General features: G+C 64.0%; 3 protein-coding genes across 19 annotated transcripts in view; 1 reads left to right on the top strand and 2 right to left on the bottom strand.

The window, feature by feature from the left end:
• The first annotated feature begins 42 nt into the window (after positions 1-42).
• On the top strand, positions 43-8,442 carry ARFRP1 (ADP ribosylation factor related protein 1). Of its 5 annotated transcripts, none has more exons than XM_001084614.5 (8): positions 43-79; positions 809-902; positions 1,157-1,244; positions 1,489-1,571; positions 5,721-5,802; positions 6,025-6,095; positions 7,262-7,362; positions 7,433-8,442. In XM_001084614.5, the coding sequence occupies exons 2-8, from the start codon at positions 810-812 to the stop codon at positions 7,518-7,520; spliced, it is 606 nt and encodes a 201-aa protein (XP_001084614.2). In that variant the 5' UTR covers positions 43-79; position 809; the 3' UTR covers positions 7,521-8,442. The 5 variants fall into 5 exon arrangements, with proteins under 5 accessions (XP_001084614.2, XP_015004079.1, XP_015004081.1 ...); XM_015148593.3 differs by having other exon boundaries at positions 804-902; XM_015148595.3 differs by having other exon boundaries at positions 43-147.
• An 885-nt stretch (positions 8,443-9,327) lies between these two features.
• TNFRSF6B (TNF receptor superfamily member 6b) lies at positions 9,328-12,187 on the bottom strand. Its single transcript, XM_028828737.2, has 3 exons — positions 10,810-12,187; positions 10,479-10,673; positions 9,328-9,735 (listed from the first exon to the last, which is right to left on the bottom strand). Exons 1-3 carry the CDS (start codon positions 11,231-11,233, stop codon positions 9,452-9,454), a joined length of 903 nt encoding a protein of 300 aa, XP_028684570.1. The 5' UTR covers positions 11,234-12,187; the 3' UTR covers positions 9,328-9,451.
• The window catches only part of RTEL1 (regulator of telomere elongation helicase 1), a 38,663-nt gene continuing 30,222 nt past the window's right edge, over positions 11,762-20,202 (bottom strand). For 5 of the 13 annotated variants that reach the window (XM_077952193.1, XM_028828728.2, XM_028828727.2 and 2 more), the window contains exons 17-35: positions 20,061-20,193; positions 19,761-19,874; positions 19,629-19,669; positions 19,423-19,508; positions 19,202-19,279; positions 18,672-18,749; positions 18,151-18,297; positions 17,937-18,052; positions 17,595-17,718; positions 17,360-17,510; positions 16,811-16,953; positions 15,949-16,044; positions 14,826-15,024; positions 14,548-14,688; positions 13,688-13,804; positions 13,179-13,412; positions 12,755-12,910; positions 12,327-12,649; positions 11,762-12,187 (exon numbers count right to left, since the gene is read on the bottom strand). In XM_077952193.1, coding sequence (XP_077808319.1) covers positions 12,107-12,187; positions 12,327-12,649; positions 12,755-12,910; positions 13,179-13,412; positions 13,688-13,804; positions 14,548-14,688; positions 14,826-15,024; positions 15,949-16,044; positions 16,811-16,953; positions 17,360-17,510; positions 17,595-17,718; positions 17,937-18,052; positions 18,151-18,297; positions 18,672-18,749; positions 19,202-19,279; positions 19,423-19,508; positions 19,629-19,669; positions 19,761-19,874; positions 20,061-20,193 — 2,558 coding nt within the window. In that variant the 3' untranslated portion in view covers positions 11,762-12,106. The remainder of the gene's footprint in view (positions 12,188-12,326; positions 12,650-12,754; positions 12,911-13,178; positions 13,413-13,687; positions 13,805-14,547; positions 14,689-14,825; positions 15,025-15,948; positions 16,045-16,810; positions 16,954-17,359; positions 17,511-17,594; positions 17,719-17,936; positions 18,053-18,150; positions 18,298-18,671; positions 18,750-19,201; positions 19,280-19,422; positions 19,509-19,628; positions 19,670-19,760; positions 19,875-20,060; positions 20,194-20,202) is intronic. The other 8 variants (XM_077952198.1, XM_028828731.2, XM_077952196.1 and 5 more) reach the window with 3 other exon arrangements.

The following is a 20,202-nucleotide window of genomic DNA, read 5'->3' as shown; positions in this document are numbered from 1 at the left end:
CGCCGCGCGGGGTTAGCGCGGGGTCAGCGGAGGTCAGCGGGGGTCAGCAGCGGCGGCTCCGAGGTCGCGGCGGTCGCAGGTAGGCCGCAGGCTATGCGGTGGGGCGCGAGGCCCGAGGGGCGGCCCAGAGCTGGAGGTGGGACGCAGGTGTGACAGGAACCAGCTTTGGCTGCTTGTCGGCGAGCCTCCAACCTGGCGGCCGCGGCATGGGGCGGCCGTAGCCGGGGTCCCCGACGCGGGTTCTTTCTCCGCGGGAGTCGTTCCCTGCCCGCCGCGCGCTGCCTCCGGGAGCAGCCGGGCCGCTGCGCACCCGCCCTGTAGTCCGCTTCCCGCTGGCCGTCCCCGTTTTAAGAAATGGGTTGATGGGGCGTCCCTGGGGAGCTCCTGGGGAGCGCGCCGGCGGCTCGCTGCTCCCGGGTGGGGCGCGGGGGCCCAGGCGGGGCTGCCGCGAGTGTGTTCCCCGTTCCGCGCGCGTGAAGCGTGGGAGCGAAACCTCGGGGGAGGGCGGGAGCGCAGCGGAGCTCACCGCGAACACCCGGCTGGGTGGTCCCGCGAGCAGGGGAGGGACCGGAGCCGCTGCGGGTTCGGAAAGGTCGCAGTCATTGCTGTGAGCGGAAGGACGGAGTGGCGGCCGGCCTGGGAGGAGTTGCAGGGGTGCGGTGGAGGAGGGAGAGTCGGGAATGGCCCCCAGGCTCTCGTCCTGAGCGGCCAGCTGGACGTGGGGCGCCCCTGACCACCGTGGAGAAGCCCGGGGGCGGGGAGCTGCGTTCCGGCTGCACACTGACACATGTTGGGGCGCCCAGGGCAGGATGTACACGCTGCTGTCGGGCTTGTACAAGTACATGTTTCAGAAGGACGAGTACTGCATCCTGATCCTGGGCCTGGACAATGCTGGGAAGACGGTGAGTGCCCACTCCCTTGCCCGCACCTTTCCCACGGCCGGGTGGCCCCCGCTTCGGTTTTGTGCTGTCAGCTGCATGTTCACTACCCAGATGGAATCCACATTTCACCTGAGACGACAGGATTGTCAGCTTCCTGAAGAGCAGAGTGTTGCTTTGTTTCTGTTTTTCTCTCTTAAGGAACAGGCCTGAGGAAGGATATTTGGGAAGCCAGTGTAGCCCCTACTTGATGTGTCTGCCTCTCCCTCTCTCCTCAGACCTTCCTGGAACAGTCAAAAACCCGGTTTAACAAGAACTACAAGGGAATGAGTCTATCCAAAATCACCACCACCGTGGGTCTAAACAGTAAGAGGTCTAAACAGTAAGGGGTCTAAACAGTAAGGGGTCTAAATAGCAGGCTGTGGGTTTGGGGCCTTGAGGATGCCGTGACGTTCACAGTCCAGCTGGCCCTTGGCCACAGCCCTGTCAGTCCCCTCTCAAGTCTCATTTGAGTGGCACCAGCATGGTTTGCTCCATCCCCCGGGAGAGCTGGGACTGGGTGTGTCGAGGACCAAGGTCACGAGCCTTGCCTGTTTCCTCCTCTCCCCAGTTGGCACTGTGGATGTGGGAAAGGCTCGGCTCATGTTCTGGGACTTAGGAGGGCAGGAAGAGCTGCAGTCTTTGTGGGACAAGGTAAGACTCCCTGGTCAGGACCACCCCCCCTCCAGCCCTTCAGTGCCATTTCTTTCCAGAGGGCACCCTTTGGGCCCTTCCTCAGCAACTTTCATTACCCACTTTGTCCCTGGGGGTTTCTCTCTGGTCCTGTCCCAGGTTCCCGAGTGGCTCCCTGGTTTGTCCCAGCCGAACCCTTAGCTAAAGTTGCCCCAAAAGTGGTGGTAGGGGAGTTTCCTACTTGGGAGTTCCCTGCAATGGGGCCAGTGGAGATTCCAAGGAAAGAATCACTAAACGCCAAGGCGATCAGATCAGAGCATGTATTAGGGAACTCGTTGACAGAGTGGGCATCCTCAGGTCAGGGCACGCGTTAGGGGAACCTGTTGACAGACTGGGGCATCCTCAGGTCAGGGCATGCGTTAGGGGAACCTGTTGACAGAGTGCAGCATCCTCAGGTGACCAGCAAAGGGAAGGGCGTGCTCACTGGTCCTGTCCGAAGCTGGGAGAGCAGGGTGTGGCGTTTAAACGAAAATTTAAGGAATTGGGTTCAGGGCTGGGGCTAATTTGTTTCAATGTTTTGAAACCTGAACATTATATTAACAACCTAAACATCTTACAAGTGTCGGAATGTTCAAGCCCTGGCTTGGGTTTGAGCCTAAGGGAAACCTCGTTGGCCAGGTCAGAGAGGTCAGGGCAGTCTGTTTCTTTCTCAGTCAGGACAAGACAAAGTGTGGGGACCCGGGGACCCTGCACTTCCCCAAAGCGAGTGCCTCCTTTCAGCTCAGAGATCTTGCTGCTCACCACCAGGACACAGAAATGGCAAAGACCAGCCAGATGTGGGGAAGGCACAACGGCTGCCTCTCCCCGATGGGGTTACCTCAGTTCTAGCTTAACATTCGTTCTTCCGTGGTCACCAGAAGACCTCCTCAGGGTCCTGCGGCAGCGGTCTCCTCGTTTGACGCAGGTTTTGGGCTTTTCTGAGATCCCAGTGTGGTGCCCCTCCCCCACACCCCCCAGACTACAGTTTCTCTCCTTCTCAGCCTGGGCCAGGCACCGAGTCCAGCACTGAGCAGGGCAGAGCCTGTGGCTTCCTGGGGCTCCCTGCCCTAGGCTGGCACAGTGGGTGTGGGGCGGCCCCGGTGCCTTGGCTTCCCTGATGCTTGCCAGCCGCCAGCTCTAGAGTTGAATGCCCAGGTCCTGATCTCCTTTTTGATCTCAGTTCCTCTTGCCTAGGCCCCGCCGAAGTGTCCCCTCCTGCCGTGACTTCTAGCCAAGAGGTCATTTCTCCCATGGCCAAGTGATCTCTGATAGATCCTGTAGGTCCACTGTAGTCAGATGGGACAAGCTGAGTCAGAGCCTGGGTCCAGTGCCCAGCGTGCTTGGGGAGGGACAAAGATGATGATGATCTTGTCACAGGCCAGTGTCTCAGGCACAGATGCCGAGACAGGTTGAGCTACAGGATGCATATTGGGGGTCAGCATCAGGAAGGCAGCGAGGATGGGAGAGGAGAGGTCGATTCAGGCAGCAGGATCCGCGGAGCTGTGGTTGGCCCAGCAGGGAGCTCTGGAGGAGAACTGGCTGTGCTGGGCCATGTGGGGCCAGGCTGGCCGGGACTTCACGCCATGGCCCGGTGGGTCTCCAGCGTGGGCTGCCTTGGGCAGGTGTGACCTGGCAGCATGGTTCTTTGCAGCCAGAGTGGGTCCCACAGAAACCAGAACGAGGCCATCCGCTGGTACAGTGTTCTCCAGCATGAAGCAAGAATACACTGGGGCCACAGACGCCTGCACTGGCCGCAGCCGCAGCCTTGCATGGACCCACACTTCCATGTCGGAGAGGGGCTCCTCCAAGGTCCCGAGGGTCTCTCTTAAGGGGAAACTGGAAGAGGGAGACTTAAGGGGGCCGCTATAGCTCATCCTTGCTGCTGGTCTTAGGGCTGCATTCTTCCTTGAGTGTCCCCCCAATTCACTACCACTTCTGCTGGGGTGTGATTTCCTGGCAGTCTGAGTCCTTCTCCAGACGCCACCTTGGTGGGGCCAGTGGCTCTCTGGGTCCCCAGCTGTGGGATAGCAGCCCCGTCTCCTGCCCACCAGGGTCTCCTAGATACGAGGTGCATTTCATGCCCGTGAGGCAGCTGTGGCTCATCGTCAGCTGAGTGTGTGCTGCTCTAGTGGCTGGGACGCCTGACCCTGCTGAGCTCAGAGCTGGGAGGATCAGCAGCAGAGACCCCCCCAGGAGGGACCAGAAGGGAGGCCTCTGCTCCCACCCTGGTTCCTGTATCCTCTGCATCCTTGTGCAGAGCGAAAGGGCTATCACTGGGAATTGGCCTCGTCCTGGGGCTGGACCCCGGGCTGGCGTCCACGTGTGGCCTGTGCCAGGACCTCAGCTCCTGGGTTCTTTGCTGTGACACTAGTCTCTCAGGCTGGCTGGCACTTGGCAGTTGGGGAGCTCCCATTGCTGCTGGGGAGAAGCACTCAGACCCACAGTCCCTCTGATTGCTCCGCTGGGGTCAGCTGGCCAGCCAGGAGCCACGCTTGGACATTTCCCTCTTCCCCTCATTGTGGGGTACCACACAGTGACCACTGCTGTGACGCCTCCACTGGGGCATGGGGCTCTAGGTCCTGCCTGCACTCGGCCCTGAGGTGCCACTCCCGTCTCACTGCAGCCCTGCTGGGCTGTGTGCCTTGTGCCTGGTAGGTGTGATGGGTGGCTCTGACCACGTGGTCCCATGGTCCAGGACCCGGTTGCACATGAACCTTCTGCCACCCTGTTCAGAAGCCCCGGGGGCCACGTGGGGATTCTCTCACTGGGCTTGCTGCAGCCTCCACAGAGCTGCCCCTCCCGCCGCAGAGGTCTCCGCCTCAGGGTCCGCCTGCTCCTGGGTGTCAGCAGCAGACAGTCTCCACACTGCAGGGTCCCCTGTGGGGCTGGTGGCCTGTGTGTGGCACCTGCCTGTGGGCCAGAGAAGCTCCTGGGGGTGTGGGTGTGGGGGGCCTCGCTGCCTGCAGAACCCTGGAGGACGCCTGGCCTTGGGCTTCTTTCTCCACTGTGAGAAGTGCAGGTGCACAAGCTTGTCTGGCACTGGGATGGGGTTGCCTGGTACTCCGTGCGCGGACACCCTAAGGATTTCGGAGAGTTGGGCGGTGCCTCCTGACTTCTCACGCTCGCAGGGGTATGTGTGTCTTAACACACTGACCACCAGCTTGTCCTACCTGGTCAGCATCCAGTTCCAGGTCTCTGGGACCTCATGCCCAGGCAGGACAGCTGGCACAGCCTGGAGGCAAAGTGGCAAATGTGAGCTGTTTGCTCCACGTGGACGCGGAGTTTCCTGTATTCTTTTCTGATTCCGACAGAGATGCACTCATCTGGTCCGGGGCTCGGCACTCGTACCTGAGGCCACAGGGTCTGTGCCCTGTGTTGCCTAGCAGTGTCGCCAGCGAGCCCAGGACTGACCAGCCCAGCCTGCAAAAGTCCTGAGTTCAGTGACTCTGGCCCTGTCCTGGCAGGGAGGGCTCGCCTCGTAGATGGCGCTGGTCAGTGTTGTCATCCGCATGGCCACAATCCCTCCCCGCACGAGGTGCTGGCACGGAGCCCCACAGGTGCACTCCCTCGACAGGCCAGGCTGTGGTTTGTGTTCCTCCAGCCCCCAAACCCTATCTTTTTTTTGAGATAGGGTCTCTCATTCTCACCCAGGCTGGAGCACAGTGGCATGATCAGAGCTCACTACAGCCTCAACCTCCCAGGCTCATGCCGTTCTCCCACCTCAGCCTCCCAAGTAGCTAGGACTATAGGCGCACATTACCATAAGCTTTTGTAGAGACGAAGTTTCACTACATTGCCCAGGTTGGCCGTGAACTGGGCTCAGGTGATCCTCCTGCTTCTGCCCCCCAAAGTGTTGGGATAATTGTGAGCTACCATGCCTGGCCCAATCCCTGTCTTTCACCTTTTTATCTGGCCACCATCAGGCCAAAGGTTGCAGGCAGGTTCTTAGGAACAGTGCCTGGGGGCACCTCCACCAGATTTCCCCACAACCCCGGAATGCATCCCAGAAGGGTCTTGCAAGCGGGAGCTCCTCTCTTGCCCGTTCCTCATGTGAGCCCCCCATAGTGGCCATGACACAGACCTGGCCCCTGGCAGGGTGGGGACTGAGCCCCAACTCCTGCTTCCTCCCAGTATTATGCAGAGTGTCACGGCGTCATCTACGTCATTGACTCCACCGACGAGGAGAGGCTGGCCGAGTCCAAGCAGGCGTTCGGTGAGTGCGGCCTGGCTGCTCTGGGAGGGGTGGATGGTGAGTGGGGGCAGGTCCAGCTTGGGCAGCTCTGTACCTGGGGTTGGCTCAGTGTCTGGTCAGAAGCGCTCCTGCCTCATGGGCAATGGGGGGCAGAGGGAGCAGCTGTCGGCGTCCACGGCTGTGGGCCCCAGGGCAGTCAGAGGCAGGATGCTGGGTGTGAGGTGCTGCCTCCTGCCCCCCCAGAGAAGGTGGTGACCAGCGAGGCGCTGTGCGGTGTCCCTGTCTTGGTGCTGGCCAACAAGCAGGATGTGGAGGTGAGCCCCACCCCGTCTGCTGCAGCAGCTTCCCAAGTCCCCAGACTCCCCCACAGCAAGGGGAGCAGTGTGTGCACCCAGACTCCCCAGGCCCAGGCCCAGTGACCGCCCAGGGGCACAGAGCCATTCTCAAGGCCCGCCCTGCCCCCGGCAGCTTCCCAAGCCTGGTTCCTCTCCGGACCTGCTGCTGCCAGCCCTGGAGGTTCTCCCACCTCAAGGCAGGCGCCCAGTAGGCCTCTTCCTGCCATGCAGGGCACCTCTCCCCTAAAGGCGGCCGTGTCTCAGGAGCGTACGACTGAGCTGTGGGGAGACCCAGATGAAACTCAGAGCTCAAAAAGTGATGCTGGGGCCCTGGTGGGAGTCAGCTCTGACCCTCACTTGTTCCTGCTACGCTTGGAGGGGGCATCTGTGCCAGCCCCACCCCCAGGGCAGCCCCTCAAGACTCCTCTGAGGTGCTGCTGTCCCCTGGAGCACTGGCCACACTGAATTCTTGCCGTCCTCTTGGAGTGGCTTCCACAGAAGCAGTGCAGCGTCCAGAGGGCCAGGGTGAATCTTTACTGCCCGCCTTCTCTGGGGCGGCTCTGTTGCCCCCAGCCTGTAGGGCTGGCCTCCCCCACAATCTCAGCTGACAAAGAGGGCCACCTGGTGTGGGGCAGGGGTCTCCCCTCAGAGGAAAGGGGAGGGCTGCTTTTGAGGACTGGGCAGGTGGTTGTGAGCAGAAGTGACCATGATTGCAGACTGCCCCCATCACCGACGCAGGGCTCCCCCCCACATCATCCCTGGCCATGTGGCCCAACGCAGGGCTCCCACCCCTCCATTATTCCCAGCTGTATGGGCCCCTGGGACCTGCCTCCACCACTGCCCAGGAGGCATCAACCCTTGGTGCCCCACCTCGGGCCTCATGGTGTCCCCCAGGAAGGGGATGGGGGTGGATTCCTTGCAGCTGTGTGGACGTCTAACGTCTGTCCCAGGCACTACCAGCCACGTTCAGCCTCGGGGTGAGCGCAGGGTCCTCACCACTGTGGCCTCTGGGAGACACTGGGACCCTCGTGGAGCTCTGCCTGTTTTTCTGGGGTGAAGGGCATATGCCCTTCTGAGAGTCCCAGGCCCACAGGCAGGACAGGGCCAGACGTGGGGGCTGCTCCTCATGGCCTTGCCTCCCCCAGACGTGCCTCTCAATCCCTGACATCAAGACGGCCTTCAGCGACTGCACCGGCAAGATCGGCAGGCGGGATTGCCTGACCCAGGCCTGCTCGGCCCTCACGGGGTGAGTGGAGCTGCACCTGCAGGGGCTTTGGGGACCAAGGCCAGCCCCCTCACACCCCCTGTCTTCACAGCAAAGGGGTGCGCGAGGGCATCGAGTGGATGGTGAAGTGTGTCGTGCGGAACGTGCACCGGCCGCCGCGGCAGAGGGACATCACGTAGGCGCGGCCGCGCTGCCGTCGGGACGGCTGGTGCCCGGTGCTGGAGGAGTGGCCTGTTGGCTGCTCGTCTGGGGGGTGGGTTTGCTTTGCTTTGGGGTTCTTCCATTTCCTTTGTTTTCTCGAAGACAAACTTTCCTCTACGTCTGGAAAAGTGTAGGCCTCGGAGGTTTTGGAGGGGAGTCTGGCCGCCCGGCTAGCGCCCTCTGGCGGCAGCCTTTCCATGGGGCGCTGCGGTGGCCTTTCTGGGCCCTTTCGGGGGGGTCTGAGGGAGACCTGGTTGGGAATTGGGGCTCCAGTGCTCAGGCTGGCTTGGACTGCCTGGGGACAGCCCTGTGGGGCCTTTGGGAGATTCCGTGGCTGCATGTCCACCCCATCGAGAAGGAGGCCAGTCAGCTATGGCTGCCCTCTGGCTTGTGCCCCGTGACCCTGGAGGTGGTCTGGGGCTGATCTTGCCTTAAGGAAGACCCAGGCCATGTCCCCAAAGGCCAGCGGGGGCCCTGGATTCTGATGCAGCCTCGGGACAGAGCCGAGGAGGCCTGTGAGGGAAGACATACACTCCGCACCTGAGCCTGGCTTTGCCTCATCTTAATCCCCTGGGAGGGAGCTGATGCAAAAAAGCTGAGGGGGCCTCTGCTGGGAGTGGCTGTTTTTGTGCCCCAGCCCTGCAAGTGGGGAGTGTGTGGGGGGGTCCAGAGCCCTCTCCCAGCCAGGAGAGAACCTCCTGGAGGGGTTCTCTGGGGGGCCCTGTGTCAGTGCTGTGCGGGGCCTGCGTCCCCTGCTTGGGAGTGAGGCTGATCCTGGGGCCCTCCCTGCACAGCCGCCACTGGGCCTGCTGAGCGCTGTTCTTCCTCAGTCTGGCTGTGGGCAGGAGCCGCCTGCCCAGTGCTGCCCAGAGTGAGTGCAAAATAAAGACGGCAAGTGTGGGTCTGTCCATCCCTTCCCTCCTGGAGGGCTGAGGCTTGGCTCCTGGCTGTTGGACACGGTGACTGTGGCACTGGGCTGCTCAGGGGCTGGTGGGCAGGTGAGGGGCTCCCCAGGTGGGTCTGGAGCCTGGAGAGTCCAGGCACTCCCTTCCTGCAGATGTGGGAAGGACGTGGGGGGCCTGGGAGGAGCTGCTGGGAAGGGGCATGAGTCAGGGTGGGGGTGGCACAGCAGCTGCGGGGCTGTGACTCATGGGAGTCGGGCCCTGGAAGTCCCCGCGTCATCTCCAGGGGACCCTGTGTGTGTTTTGCAGGTTGGTTCCCAGGACCTAGGGGGCGGGGCCTCCAGCCACGGGAAACTGGCCACGCAGGGGAGTGTGGCGGGGGTGGGGAGTGTGGCTGGGGAGGGGAGTGTGGCTGGGGAGGGGAGTGTGGCTGGGGCGGGCCCCCAGTTGCTCTGGATGCATCTGAAGGCTTCAGAGCCTGCCCCAAAGGGGAAAAGCTTCACTTCCCAGGAAGCATGGGAGGCCTGGAGGAGGTGTTTGGCAGGGCTCCTCTTGGGAAATCCCCTGAGAGTTGGGAGTGGGAGGAATTCAAAAGAGGGGGTTAGTGTGGGGCCCCGGCGACTGGGGCTGGCCTGAGCCCCGTCCTGTTCTTCGAGCAATGATACCCTCCCAGGCCTTGACCCTCCCTGAGCTTCAGGGGCCCCCGCCACGTGCCACAGCCAACGGGAGCGTAGAGGAGGCACTCCCAGTGATCCTCCCTGGGAGGGTCTGAGGTAGGGGAAGCCCCGAGCAACAGTTCTGATGGCAGCCTGAGGGATCTGGGCACACCGGGCGGCTCAGGTGTCCGCGGCTGCCCTCCCAGTAGCTGTGCAACTACAACCAGTTTTATGAAAAGGCTTTATAAAAATAAGCTTTAAGAAATCTCATTTCTTCTATTAAAAAAGCCGCTTTTAGTGCAAGTGGGGTGCCAAGGATGTCGAATAAATAAGGGGGAGAGGGGGCCAGGATCAGTGCCCAGGGAGGAAGCGCTCACGGACGCTCCGCTCCAGCCCGGGCATCCTGGCCACACGCAGTGCCTGCAGCAGCCGCACCAGAAGTGCCCCGTCCTGCGCCTCCAGGAGCTCCGTGAGCCGCTGTTGCAGCTTCAGCCGCAAGGCTGCGCGGCCCGCCCTTGGTGTTGGACCCCAGCCCCCCGGGGTCTCAAGGGCCTGCAGCAGCCGCTGCAACCTCTTGATGGAGATATCCTGGAAAGCCACGAAGTCGATGACGGCACGCTTGCACTCCTCAGTTCCTGTAGTGGGTGGGGAGGCAGCAGTCCCCTCATTTCACCCACAGACACTGGTGGGGGCCTGCCGAGCACCCTGTTTTCTGGGCCCCACCCAGGGGGTTTGCAGGAGAGAAATCCCTGTACAGTGAGCCGTGCTGGAGTGAGCACTGCAAGGGTGGGGACTGGAGAAGGGGCAGGAGCCTTCAGTCAGCACAGTGGAGCAAAGGCGTGGGGGCAGGAGTGGCCACTCGGAGTTTGGCTGGGAGAGGCAAAGGGGCCCAGGCAGGATCTTAGGGCTCCTGGGCCACTGGAAGGGGCTGGTTGGGATCTGCAGATGGACTGAACCTGACTTCGTGTTAACCACTGTGGCTTCTTAACAGTGGCTAACATCGGGCCTCAGTTTCCCCATGTCAGAGGGGCCAGCCACCTTCCTCTCGGGCAGTTACGAGAGTTAACATCGGGCCTTGGTTTCCCCATGTCACAGGAGCCAGCCACCTTCCTCTCGGGCAGTTAGGAGAGTGCTGCCCACCTTCCCAAGGCTCCCCAGGGGAGGCTCTGCCCTGGCTCGGATCCTAATCCTCAGCCACCCCTGAGGGGGCAGACTTGGTGGGGATCTAGAGGAGGGACCCCTGACCCCTCAAATCCACTGTGGCCCCTTCCCCGAGGCCAGCTGGCATGCTTCAGGCTAGATGCACGTGTAGGGGCTGGAGTGAGGGCACAAGTGGGCCTGGCCTGCAGTGTGCTACTCCCTCAGTCCTCTGGCTCACCTGGTACCCTGGTGCTGAGGGGGAAGGCAGTGCAGCTGGTGCACAGGGCGTCGTGGGAGGAAGAGCCTGGCACGTTGAGGGCCAGGCCCAGGGCCGTGCAGTTACGGTGGGGCTGGCACTGCTCTGAGCTGGAGCTGCTGGCTGAGAAGGTGCCTGGGGGGCACGGCTGGCACTGCGTGTTCTGGCTGGGGGTGCCTGCAGCCGGGAGGGAAGAACAGGGTCAGGGGAACTGGTGTCCTAGCTCAGGGTGCAAGCCTGGGACCAGCAACCTGACCCCTGCCACACCTCCGACCACCACTCCTGGGGGCCCTTCCCCTCGCGCGGCTCTCACCCGGGGCCATCACGCCGGTGCCAGGTGGACACAATGCATGCTCCAGGCAGAAACCAGCGTGTGCGAAGAAGCCGGTGCGGCAGCGGCAGGCGCGGTTGTGGGTGGCGTGGCAAGGCCGTGCCTCTTCCTCGCGCTCCCCGCAGAGGACGTTGCAGTAGCGGCAGCGCTCCAGGTAGTTCCAGAACTGCGTGTAGTGGCGTGGAGGACACGGGCCACACGTCGTGGGGCTGTCTCGGCGGCAGGGCTGCTTCACAAAGGTGCCTGGGGGGCACTGGGCACACACCAGCCACTCCCCCGTGTCTGTGTCCCGCCAGGGGTAAGTGGGTGCCTCTGTCGCTCCACGCATGGCCGGCACCAGCAGCAGGGCGGGCAGCGCCCACACCAGGCACAGCAGCAGCAGGCCCGGCCCCTCCAGCGCCCTCATGGTTCTTGCTGGAGCAGGGAGAGCGTGGCTCAGCGCGGACACCGGATCCTGCTGTGCCTGACCAACATGCCGCCGCCTCTGCCCTCCCTCCGCCTGCGGAGGGACTGCCCAATCCCCAAGCCCATCCTGCTGCCGCCCTATATGGGCAGGGAGAGGGCTGGGCCAGCCTCACCACGCCCCATAGGAACTCCTCCCTCCCCAGACAGCCCCCCTCACCCACCTGGTACCATCCCTCCCCACAGCTCAGTCCAAGGGTGGTTCTGTGAGGGGCTTCACCAGCCAGGGAACCCAGGGAACCGCCCTCCTCAGCACCTGGGGCAGCTCCTGACCCAGCAACCAGCCCAGGCAGCTGGTGTATTGGTGGATCCCCCCACAGTTGCAGCTTGGCTGCAGCAGTGAGGATGAGGGCAGGGCTGAGCCCACTGTGGAGGAAGTAGTGTCACAAGGCAGGCTACAAGGGGCCTGTGCCAACTCCCTGTCTCTCCTCAACTCCCACCACCAAGCCCAGGCCACGAAGACACCGTCCGGGGCACTGCCAGCACTTTTATTAGAGAACCCTGTCGCCTGATGAAAAGTGGACACATGCCCACGGGGGTCTCCTTCCTGGTGAGGGGCTCAGCTGGGATGCCCCCGTGGCACCACTCACAGGCCGGGAGCCAGGGAAGTTCTGGGGAAGCACCTTCCCAGAGGCCCACCCCAGACCCCAACGTAGCTCAGGGCTTCTCAGAGGGAGGCCCAGATCCGGTCCCACTGCAGTGGGGCAGGCAGGCAGGCATGGGCTGGCCTATTCTGTTGGGTGGTTCCTTGGCCCACCAGAGCTGGACAAGCATGTGATCAAGCCACGTCGGGTGTGCTGAGGGCCTCCGTGGGCACTCACTGGGGCTCTGGCCAGAAGACCTGCGTGACGCTCTGCTTCCTGGAGGCGGTGTGGCAGGATGGGCACGTCCTAGAGGCCTGTAAGACAACCGGCCCGCTGGACGCACCTGCCAGGCGTTGCCACCAGCCCACCACCTGGGGCTATACCCGGCCCTTTCCCCCTCAGCCCACCACCTGGGGCTACACCCAGCAGGAACTGTAGTGACCAGGCACCAACCTGAAGGTGCCGTTGCCAACAGGCTTGGCAGCGCTGGAAATCACAGGCAGGGCACTGGAAGGGCACCACATCCTCCGCCCCACAGCCCTGGCACACACAGCCTGCTGAGAGGGGCCCGCTCGGAGCTCCCGCAGCCTGCTGCCCAGCAAGGTCTCTCCCAGGAGGCTCACCCCACTCAGATGCTGCAGGCCCGTGGGGAGGTCCTGGGGACTGGCTGGGCCCTGCAGCCTCACCGCCCGCCCCCACAGTCCCTGCTGGCCTCTGTCTAAGGAAGGTCGAGATCTCGCTCTGGGTCTTTCCGGGCTTCTCGGACCGTGAGGGGCCTGGAGACGGAGACTGAGTCTGAGCAGGGCCTGGGGCTTTGCTGCTCACTCCCAGGGCTGCATGCGGTTGGGGCACTGTCAGGAGCAGCCAGGCAGGCGCCCTACCTGGTTGGGGAGCCCTGTGGGTGAGCACAGGAGGCACGGCAAGACTCTCCTCCTGGGGTCCTGGTGGCTCCGTGCCCAGGGAGGGTCTGCCGGTCAGGTCTGTGCACGTCTGTGAGAAGCGCTGCTTGTGGTGTGGACGCACAAACATGCTGAACCCTGCGGGGAGCTTCACTCAGACCCGGCACGGTCCCCACCCTGCCCCTGCCCCCGCCCCCACCCCACTGGCTGTCCCCACGCCCACCCCACTGGCTGTCCCCCACCCCCACCCCACTGGCTGTCCCCCGCCCCCACCCCACTGGCTGTCCCCCACCCCCACCCCACTGGCTGTCCCCCACCCCCACCCCACTGGCTGTCCCCCACCCCCACCCCACTGGCTGTCCCCCACGCCCACCCCACTGGCTGTTCCCACGCCCAGGCCACTTGCTCTGCAGCAGGGGGAAGTCCTCCGGCTTTGCAGTGGTCAGGGCGGCCAGCACGGCCAGCACCTTGTCGAGGTCATCGTCTTGCTTGTAGGCTGTCAGCGCTGCCAAGAGCTGGCTACAGCCTGCAGACCCCAGGGCCCTGCGGACATCTGCCAGGTAGGCGCTCACGGCGCGCTGGCCCTGCTTCCCTGCTCTGGGCGCTCTGGACCCCTGCTGTGGGTGGCTGCCAGGGCCTCCTGGTGTGGGAGTAGCATGGCTCAGAGTGGCGCTGGGGCAGAGGACTGAGAGTCCCACCACCCTGCCTGCCCTTCCTCCCACGAACTCCTGGAGAGCTGCTCAGGACAACTGCGGGGTACAGAACCGGGAGCCCCCACCAGGAGATGCTCCCCACAGGGGCAGCTCCACTGGCACCTCCGGTTCAAAGGCTCAAGCCACACTCAAGTGTTAGCCTCATCAAGCCACTGAGGAACCCACCAAGTCACAGGCTGCACACAGTTCAGGACTCAGCTACCTGTGGGGGGTGGTCTGGGCGACAGGTGGGGCCTGCCCTGGTTCAGGTGCTCTCGGGGGTCCAGCTGCTGGGCTGCAGCCTTGGACACAGTCAGCTTGGGATCTAGCGCTGTCCTTCCTGATGAAGAGATGGAGAGCCACAAAGCTGGTCCCAAGCACCTGGAAAGTTCCCCCGGGGAGGGGGAAGGGCTGGCTGGGGAGGCCAGGCCTCACCCACCTCGGACCAGGGCGGGAAAACCCAGGCAGGCACACGTGCCCAGGTGCCAGGGGCAGCAGAGGAGACACCAACTGCTGGATGGGGGCTGGAACAGTGGCAGGCAGGCCAAAGCCCTGCTCAGGAGCTTAGAGCCCCAGGGTGGGTACCAAGCCCAGAAGGGGTCTGGGGTCTTCCCAACAGGTTAGGTTCCCCGCTGGGTGAACCCTACACTGGAGGAGCTCTATGGGGGCTGTTCGTTAACAAGCACGAACACAGACACTCCCACCTCTGGAGGCTTGGACTCCACCCTAGGCAAAGGCAGAAGTAGGGAGGACGGGAGGACAGGGATCTAGGGGTCTAGGACCCTGGCGTGTGCAGTGGACTCCCCAGGGCTGTGCATGGGGGGCAGGGGACACGTGTGGCAGCTGGACAGGGCTGTGCGTAGGGGTCAGGGGCTATGGGAAGGGTAGGGCCCTGCGTGGAGTTGCACAGGGTCTCCCCAACAAGTGATACTGCTGCTGGTGGTGGGGGGTGGCCCCCATCACTCCCACACGGGAACAGAGAGGCGGGGCCACGCAGGGCCCCAGGGATGCCCACCCCAACCAGCCAGGACTCCGGTGCCTTCCACGGAGGAGTCTGAGGGTCCCACCCAAGGCCCCATTTACCAGTGGGGTCCAGGGCTGGCTGTGCCCGCTGCCTTCGGGGAACGCTGTGCTCTGGCCGGTAGCCGCAGCCCCGTCCCGTCAGCTGGATACAGACCTCCTCAAACTGCTCCTTGTGGTGAGGCCGCACAAACTGGTAGAAGCCTGTAGAGGAAGGGGTGTCTGTCCCCATCCGCCCCCTTTTCTCTAGAGAACAGAGACAACCTTGGACCCAGATGGCCCCCACCCCACACAGCGGCAGCACTGCCCTCAGGATGGGCGGCCCCTGCAAGCCAGGGCACCTTGGAGCAGGCTGTGCTTCTTGGGGTCCTCAGCAAAGAGGGGGCCGAGACAGGCGGCCAGGGCGGCGAAGTCATCGGAACCCTTGTAGTCCTGCAGGGCCTGGGTGAAGGTGGCAAAGTTGGCTTGGCTCAGTTCCCGCTTCACAGCCACCATGAAGAGCTTGGCCCTGTCCATCTGTGCGCCAGCCACGGGCTCCTCCTGCAGCACACAGGCCCGAGGCTCCATCAGGGCCAGCCTCATCATCCCGTCCCTGGAGCTGCAGAGCCTTCCTTGGAGCATTGGGTGTTCCCCGGGACAGTGATTGCTGAGCGGGGGCTGCTGCCTGAGAAACTGGTTGGCTGGATGGACACGGAGGTGCTGCGGGAGGAAAGCTGCGGGGCTGGGCCTGTCTGGGTCACACAGTGAGAGGCTGGCAGGGAACCGAGGGCAGCGAATGGGCAAAGGGTAGACTGGCTCTCCCTCAAGCTGGGGGTCCTCTCTCCTCCTCCCTAAAGCCCCCACCCCACAGCGGACACAGCTGAGGCTCCAGGATGGCAGATCATAGGGAGGGGCTTCCCAAGAAGCGGTGTTCATCTCTCCACACACCCCAGACCAACACGGAAACGTGGAAACCAAGGCAGGGGCAGCCCCGGCACTCCCCACCCAGGCCCTCAACAGCCCAGGCCCCTCGGCAGCCGCCCACTTCCTGATGGCACCAGCCCTGCCTGGGCACCACCCAGTTCTTCCCAGAAGCCAAGGGACATGGACAAAGGCTGCCACACTTGGGGCTTTCCAGCAGGCAGGGGGCTTCCTGGCTCCGACTATAACTCGGTTCTTTCATCCAAGGCTGGGAATGGGCTGCGCCCCTCAAATGAGGCAGGTGCACGTCCACACTTGAGGGAAATGCCAGGGCCAAACCCAGTGCTGCAGCCCCCAAACCAAGCCTGCCTAAGGGCGGGGCCTGATCCCAGCTGCCCTTGAGCCCTTGGGCCGACAGCTTCACAGCCGCCCTGGACATCAGCTCCCGGGGGTAACTTCCCTGGTCCCATCGGGCCCACATCCCAACTTGGCTGGGGGCACCCAGGGCCGGGTTCCCACACGTGTCTATGGTGGTCGGCACAGGTGCAGGGACAGCTCACGCACCAGGTGGCTGACCAGCCGGATCTTCTTCCTCCCTCCTCGCAGCTCCTCTGCCGGCCTCTTCTCAGCCAGGAGGGACAGGGTGGAGCAGCTGTGGGCCTGAGGAGGACACAGCTGTGGTTCCAACCACACACTCCAGGGCCCCAAAGCACCTGGGCCCACAGGGAAGATGGCCCCAAGGAGCCCTGAGCAGTAGCCAAGACGAAGGTCGGGGGAGGGGCGCGGCACACCCTGGTGACAGTCCCACAACTTGGTCCTGTCCAAGTCACGCCAGCGGCTCATGAGGCTCACAGGTGGTGACACGTAAGAGCAGGTCCAGGAAGGACAGTCCGACCACAGCGAGGGGCTGGCAGGAAGGGGACACAGGTGTCTGGTGCCTGCACCCGGGGCTCACTCCAGGAGCCTGAAGGGCAGGGACAGGCAGCAAGAGAACGGCCCCCAGCAGGAAGCAGGGAGAAAGCTGAGAAATTATGGGCTTCTGGGGCAAAAGGCCCCAAGGAGGAAGGAACCTGGGTCCCAACCGCAGCACATTCCTGGAGAAAGGCCAGCCTCAGGCACAGCCAGGGGCAGGGGCACCCGACCTTGAGTGCCCTGAGCCAAGCTGACCTGCCAGAGAATCGAAGTGATGTGGGGGCACCCGCTGAGGGCCAGGGCATGCACCACCTGGGAGCCAGCAGCCTGTGGGTGAGGCGAGGTGGAGGGCACACACACAGCCAGGCAGCCGGGATCCCTCACCTGCCTGCCCACCCCACAGGCAGGGGATTTACAGGGGTGTGTGGGGAGGTGCCTGAAGTCAGATGGGCGGGGTGGGGTTGGCCTCAGGAGACAGAGGGTCTGTGTCCATCCCAAGGCCCTGGAACTGCACCTGCTCCTCGCCAAGGTCCCCGGCCCGCTGTTCACTGTGCTCCAGGGCGGCCAGCAGCCCCCTGGGCCTCTGCCGGGCAGGAACTGGCTCCTGCTCATACTCCACACACAGGCTACTCTCGGGGTCCCCGGCAGCTGGTGATCCTGCAGAGTACCCGAGTGCGCAGTGAAGCCCACCGTGGGGCCCCAGCTGGGGGTCCCTGCCTATGACGGAGCCCCTCCTGAGGGAGGGTCCCAGCATTTGGGGGCCCCTGCCTGTGGGTGTCCTCCCTGCTATTAGGGGGAGTCCCAGCCTTGGGGCGCGTCTTTGCCTGAGGCCTTCTCTGCCTGTAGGGGAGGGTTCCAGCCCGTGGGAACCCCACCCTAGGAGGCAGACACAGCCTTTGGAGGTGGGAGGGGCAGTGCATAAAGCCAGGTGAGCCGCCTCCACCCTGGGCGCCTGGTGCCGCCCGCCCCACACCACCTGCCCCGCTGCTTGCCCCACACGGCCCGCCCCAATCCGCCTGCCCCGCCCGCCCCACACTGCCCGTCCCGCACTGGCCATCTGCACCTGAGGACCTCTGCTTCAGGCTGGGGACATGCAGGTCCAGACTCTTAGCTTTCCTGGTGGAGAGGAGGGGGTCAGGCGACTTGGCCTCCCTGACAGCATCTTCTCCTTCACGCAAACTGGGTGCTGCAGCCCGGGGGGCCGGTGCTGGCATCTGCAGAACCACTGGGGGTGGGTGGGCCCATTTCTGGCTCCTCTGGGGACAACACCCTCATCCCCTCCCTGGGCAGAAACTCACAGTTCGCTCGGCAACACGGAAGAACTGGGCCACGTCTCGGATGACGTGGCCGAAGTTGTCGTACACCCTGACGTGAGGACGCACCCAGGAGGGCAGCTGGGCTCTGGCATCAGCAAAGGCGAACCTGGGGGGTGGCCACAGCCCTGCTGCCCTGCCCACAGCCGCTTCAGGGGGTCAGTTCACCCAAGTGAAGACCCTCATCTGCCGCAGGGGCCTCAGGCTGACCCCGAGTCGCCAGAGAGGCTCTGGGGTAGACGGGGCCTCATGTGGGGAAGGAGTCCAGGGCCCAGTGGGATGTGGCCGTGTCCCCTGGCGCCACGCCTGCCCCCGGACTGCACGCACCTGTGGTCACAGAGGAAGACAGCCCCGTAGTCCTGGCGGTGCCGGATCACTCGCCCAATGGCCTGGTTCACCGCCCTGGACGCCTGCTGCCGGTACCACTCCTGCCCAGAGAGGAACTGGAGGGCGAGGAGGCTCGGTCACAGGGGCTCCCGTGGTCACAGGGGGGCTCAGTCGCCAGATTGCCTTACCCCAGCCCCGCCCTGCTGTAACTCACCTGGCCCCCAGCCCCACCCTGGCCCTTCATCTCGTCCAGGAACTGCATCTTGAGGACAACCCGGGGGTCCATGCGGGGGGGGTACGGGAGGCCCGTGACGATCACACCACGGCCATTCGTGTCTGAGAAGTCCAACCCCTCGCTGGCCTGGGGGACACACCAGGGAGCTGCCTAGGGCCATGGGGGCTCCTCCCCCCGGCTGCCCATACCCAGCCCAGCCACCTTCCCCGAGGCTCCAACCCCAACCAGGGGTGGGAGGAAGCCCCATCTATGGGTCAGGACCCCACTTGGGGTCCACAGCTCCCAGACGCCACCTCCAACTCTCGTGGCCAGGAACCTCCTGCATCCTGCCTGCCCGACCCAGAGCAGGGCACGCTCCCAGCAGGCCACCAGTGCTTTGCTCTTGTGGGGCCCAAGGAGGGGACCAGGCAGCCCCCAGGGCCCAAAGTCAGCTGGGGAGCCATGAGCACCCACCGGGGAACAGGCAACCGGGTCAGGACAGAGGGCCCCAGAGAGCTCACCTTGCCCCGGCACACCGCCAGGAAGGTGGCGCCGGTGGACCCAGGGGCAGCAACCCTTGCATAGTAAGCACTGATGGTCTGGAAGGAAAGTTGGTCAGGCTCAGCCTGGAGCCCACCTCGGCCCCTTCTTCCCCCATGAGGGAGACCCAGGTCTCATCCTCCAAGATGAAGGACTATCCTAGCCAGGAAGGCCAACCGGGTTCTGGAAGCTTCTTCCTGGCACGGATCCCAGGCTGATCCTGCGCCTGCTCAGTGCTTCCCAGAAAACACGGGGAATCCCAGGGCCAGGGTGGCCGCCGGCTATAGCTCCTCAGGCAGGAGGACCACTGTCGCCACACCCACCCAGTGCTGGGGGCTTTGTAAGATAAGAGGCAACACTCAGGGCCAGGAAGGAAACGCAGGGGCCCTGAAGAGGCAGGTGGGAGCCGCCAGAGCCCGTGGTCAGGGCTGGTGGTCAGCCTCGGGGAAGCTGTGAGGGGCACGGGAGGCACGAGGGGGCAGCAGACCCAGAGCCCCGGCCAAGTGCTGACCTCGGAGAAGCTGCCTTTGCTCCTGGGCTCCACAAACAGCGGCTTCAGTGCCTCCATCTTCCTGGCCAAGTCGCGGGCCTGTGGGAGGAAGAGGCAGGGACACGGCAGCCCTGGTTACGCCGCCAATCCGATGAGGGCAGGCAGGAGCTGTGGCCACTGCCTGCTTCGTGCTCCAGCCCTGCCCTCACCCACCCCACCCAGGACACACAGAGGAGACATACTCGCCAGAACTCCAGGCTCTTCTCCATGACAGGATAGGAAGGGAAGAAGATCAGCAGCCCGTAGGGCACCACGCGGGCGATGTTGCCTGGAAGTGCAGGGGCTGGGGTCAGGGCAGGGGCGGGGCGTCTTCCGGGGTCCCTACCAGCTCTTGGGAGCAGGGTCCAGGATCCAGGATGGGCACAGCTGGGGTGTGCCGGGCACTTACCCAGAGCCTTCCCCAGGGAGGACAAGCACTCCTCAGAAAACCTGCACAGAGCCGAGAGGCCACTGCTCAGGGCCTCAGGGCTCAGTACTCCCCGACCTCGCACCCCAGCACGGCCCAGGGACAGGCCCTCACCGTCTGTCAAACGCAGAGCTCAGCTGGGCTCCATCGGGACCTCTGGGGACGACCCCCACCCAGATCTGGTGCTTGTCGATGATGTGTGGGTTCTCCAGGCAGACCGGGAAAGGGCTGAGCATGGCCGGAGGGACAGACAGTGGGGAAGGACACCAGCACCCCTTTAGCCCTCAAGGCCCGAGACCCCCAGTGAGGCCCAAGACCCCCAGCACCCCGGCTCATGGGGACCCCCAGCACTCCCACCCCACTAACGTCACAGGCGTCACCAGTGCTTAGGCCCCTGGCAGGGGTGGCCCGTACATCTGCATCTCCAGGGCAAAGGAGGACACCGGGGCCAGCGTGCCGCTGGTAAGGATGAGGGAGCGGACGCCCTGGCGGACCAGCTCGCGCATGCTGTGGCCGGGACTGAAGCACCAGTAGCTCAACACCTTCCCTGTGGGGC

Source organism: Macaca mulatta, chromosome 10 (assembly GCF_049350105.2).
Source record: "Macaca mulatta isolate MMU2019108-1 chromosome 10, T2T-MMU8v2.0, whole genome shotgun sequence".
Lineage (NCBI taxonomy): Eukaryota > Metazoa > Chordata > Mammalia > Primates > Cercopithecidae > Macaca > Macaca mulatta.
This window is presented reverse-complemented; position numbering and strand designations above follow the sequence as displayed.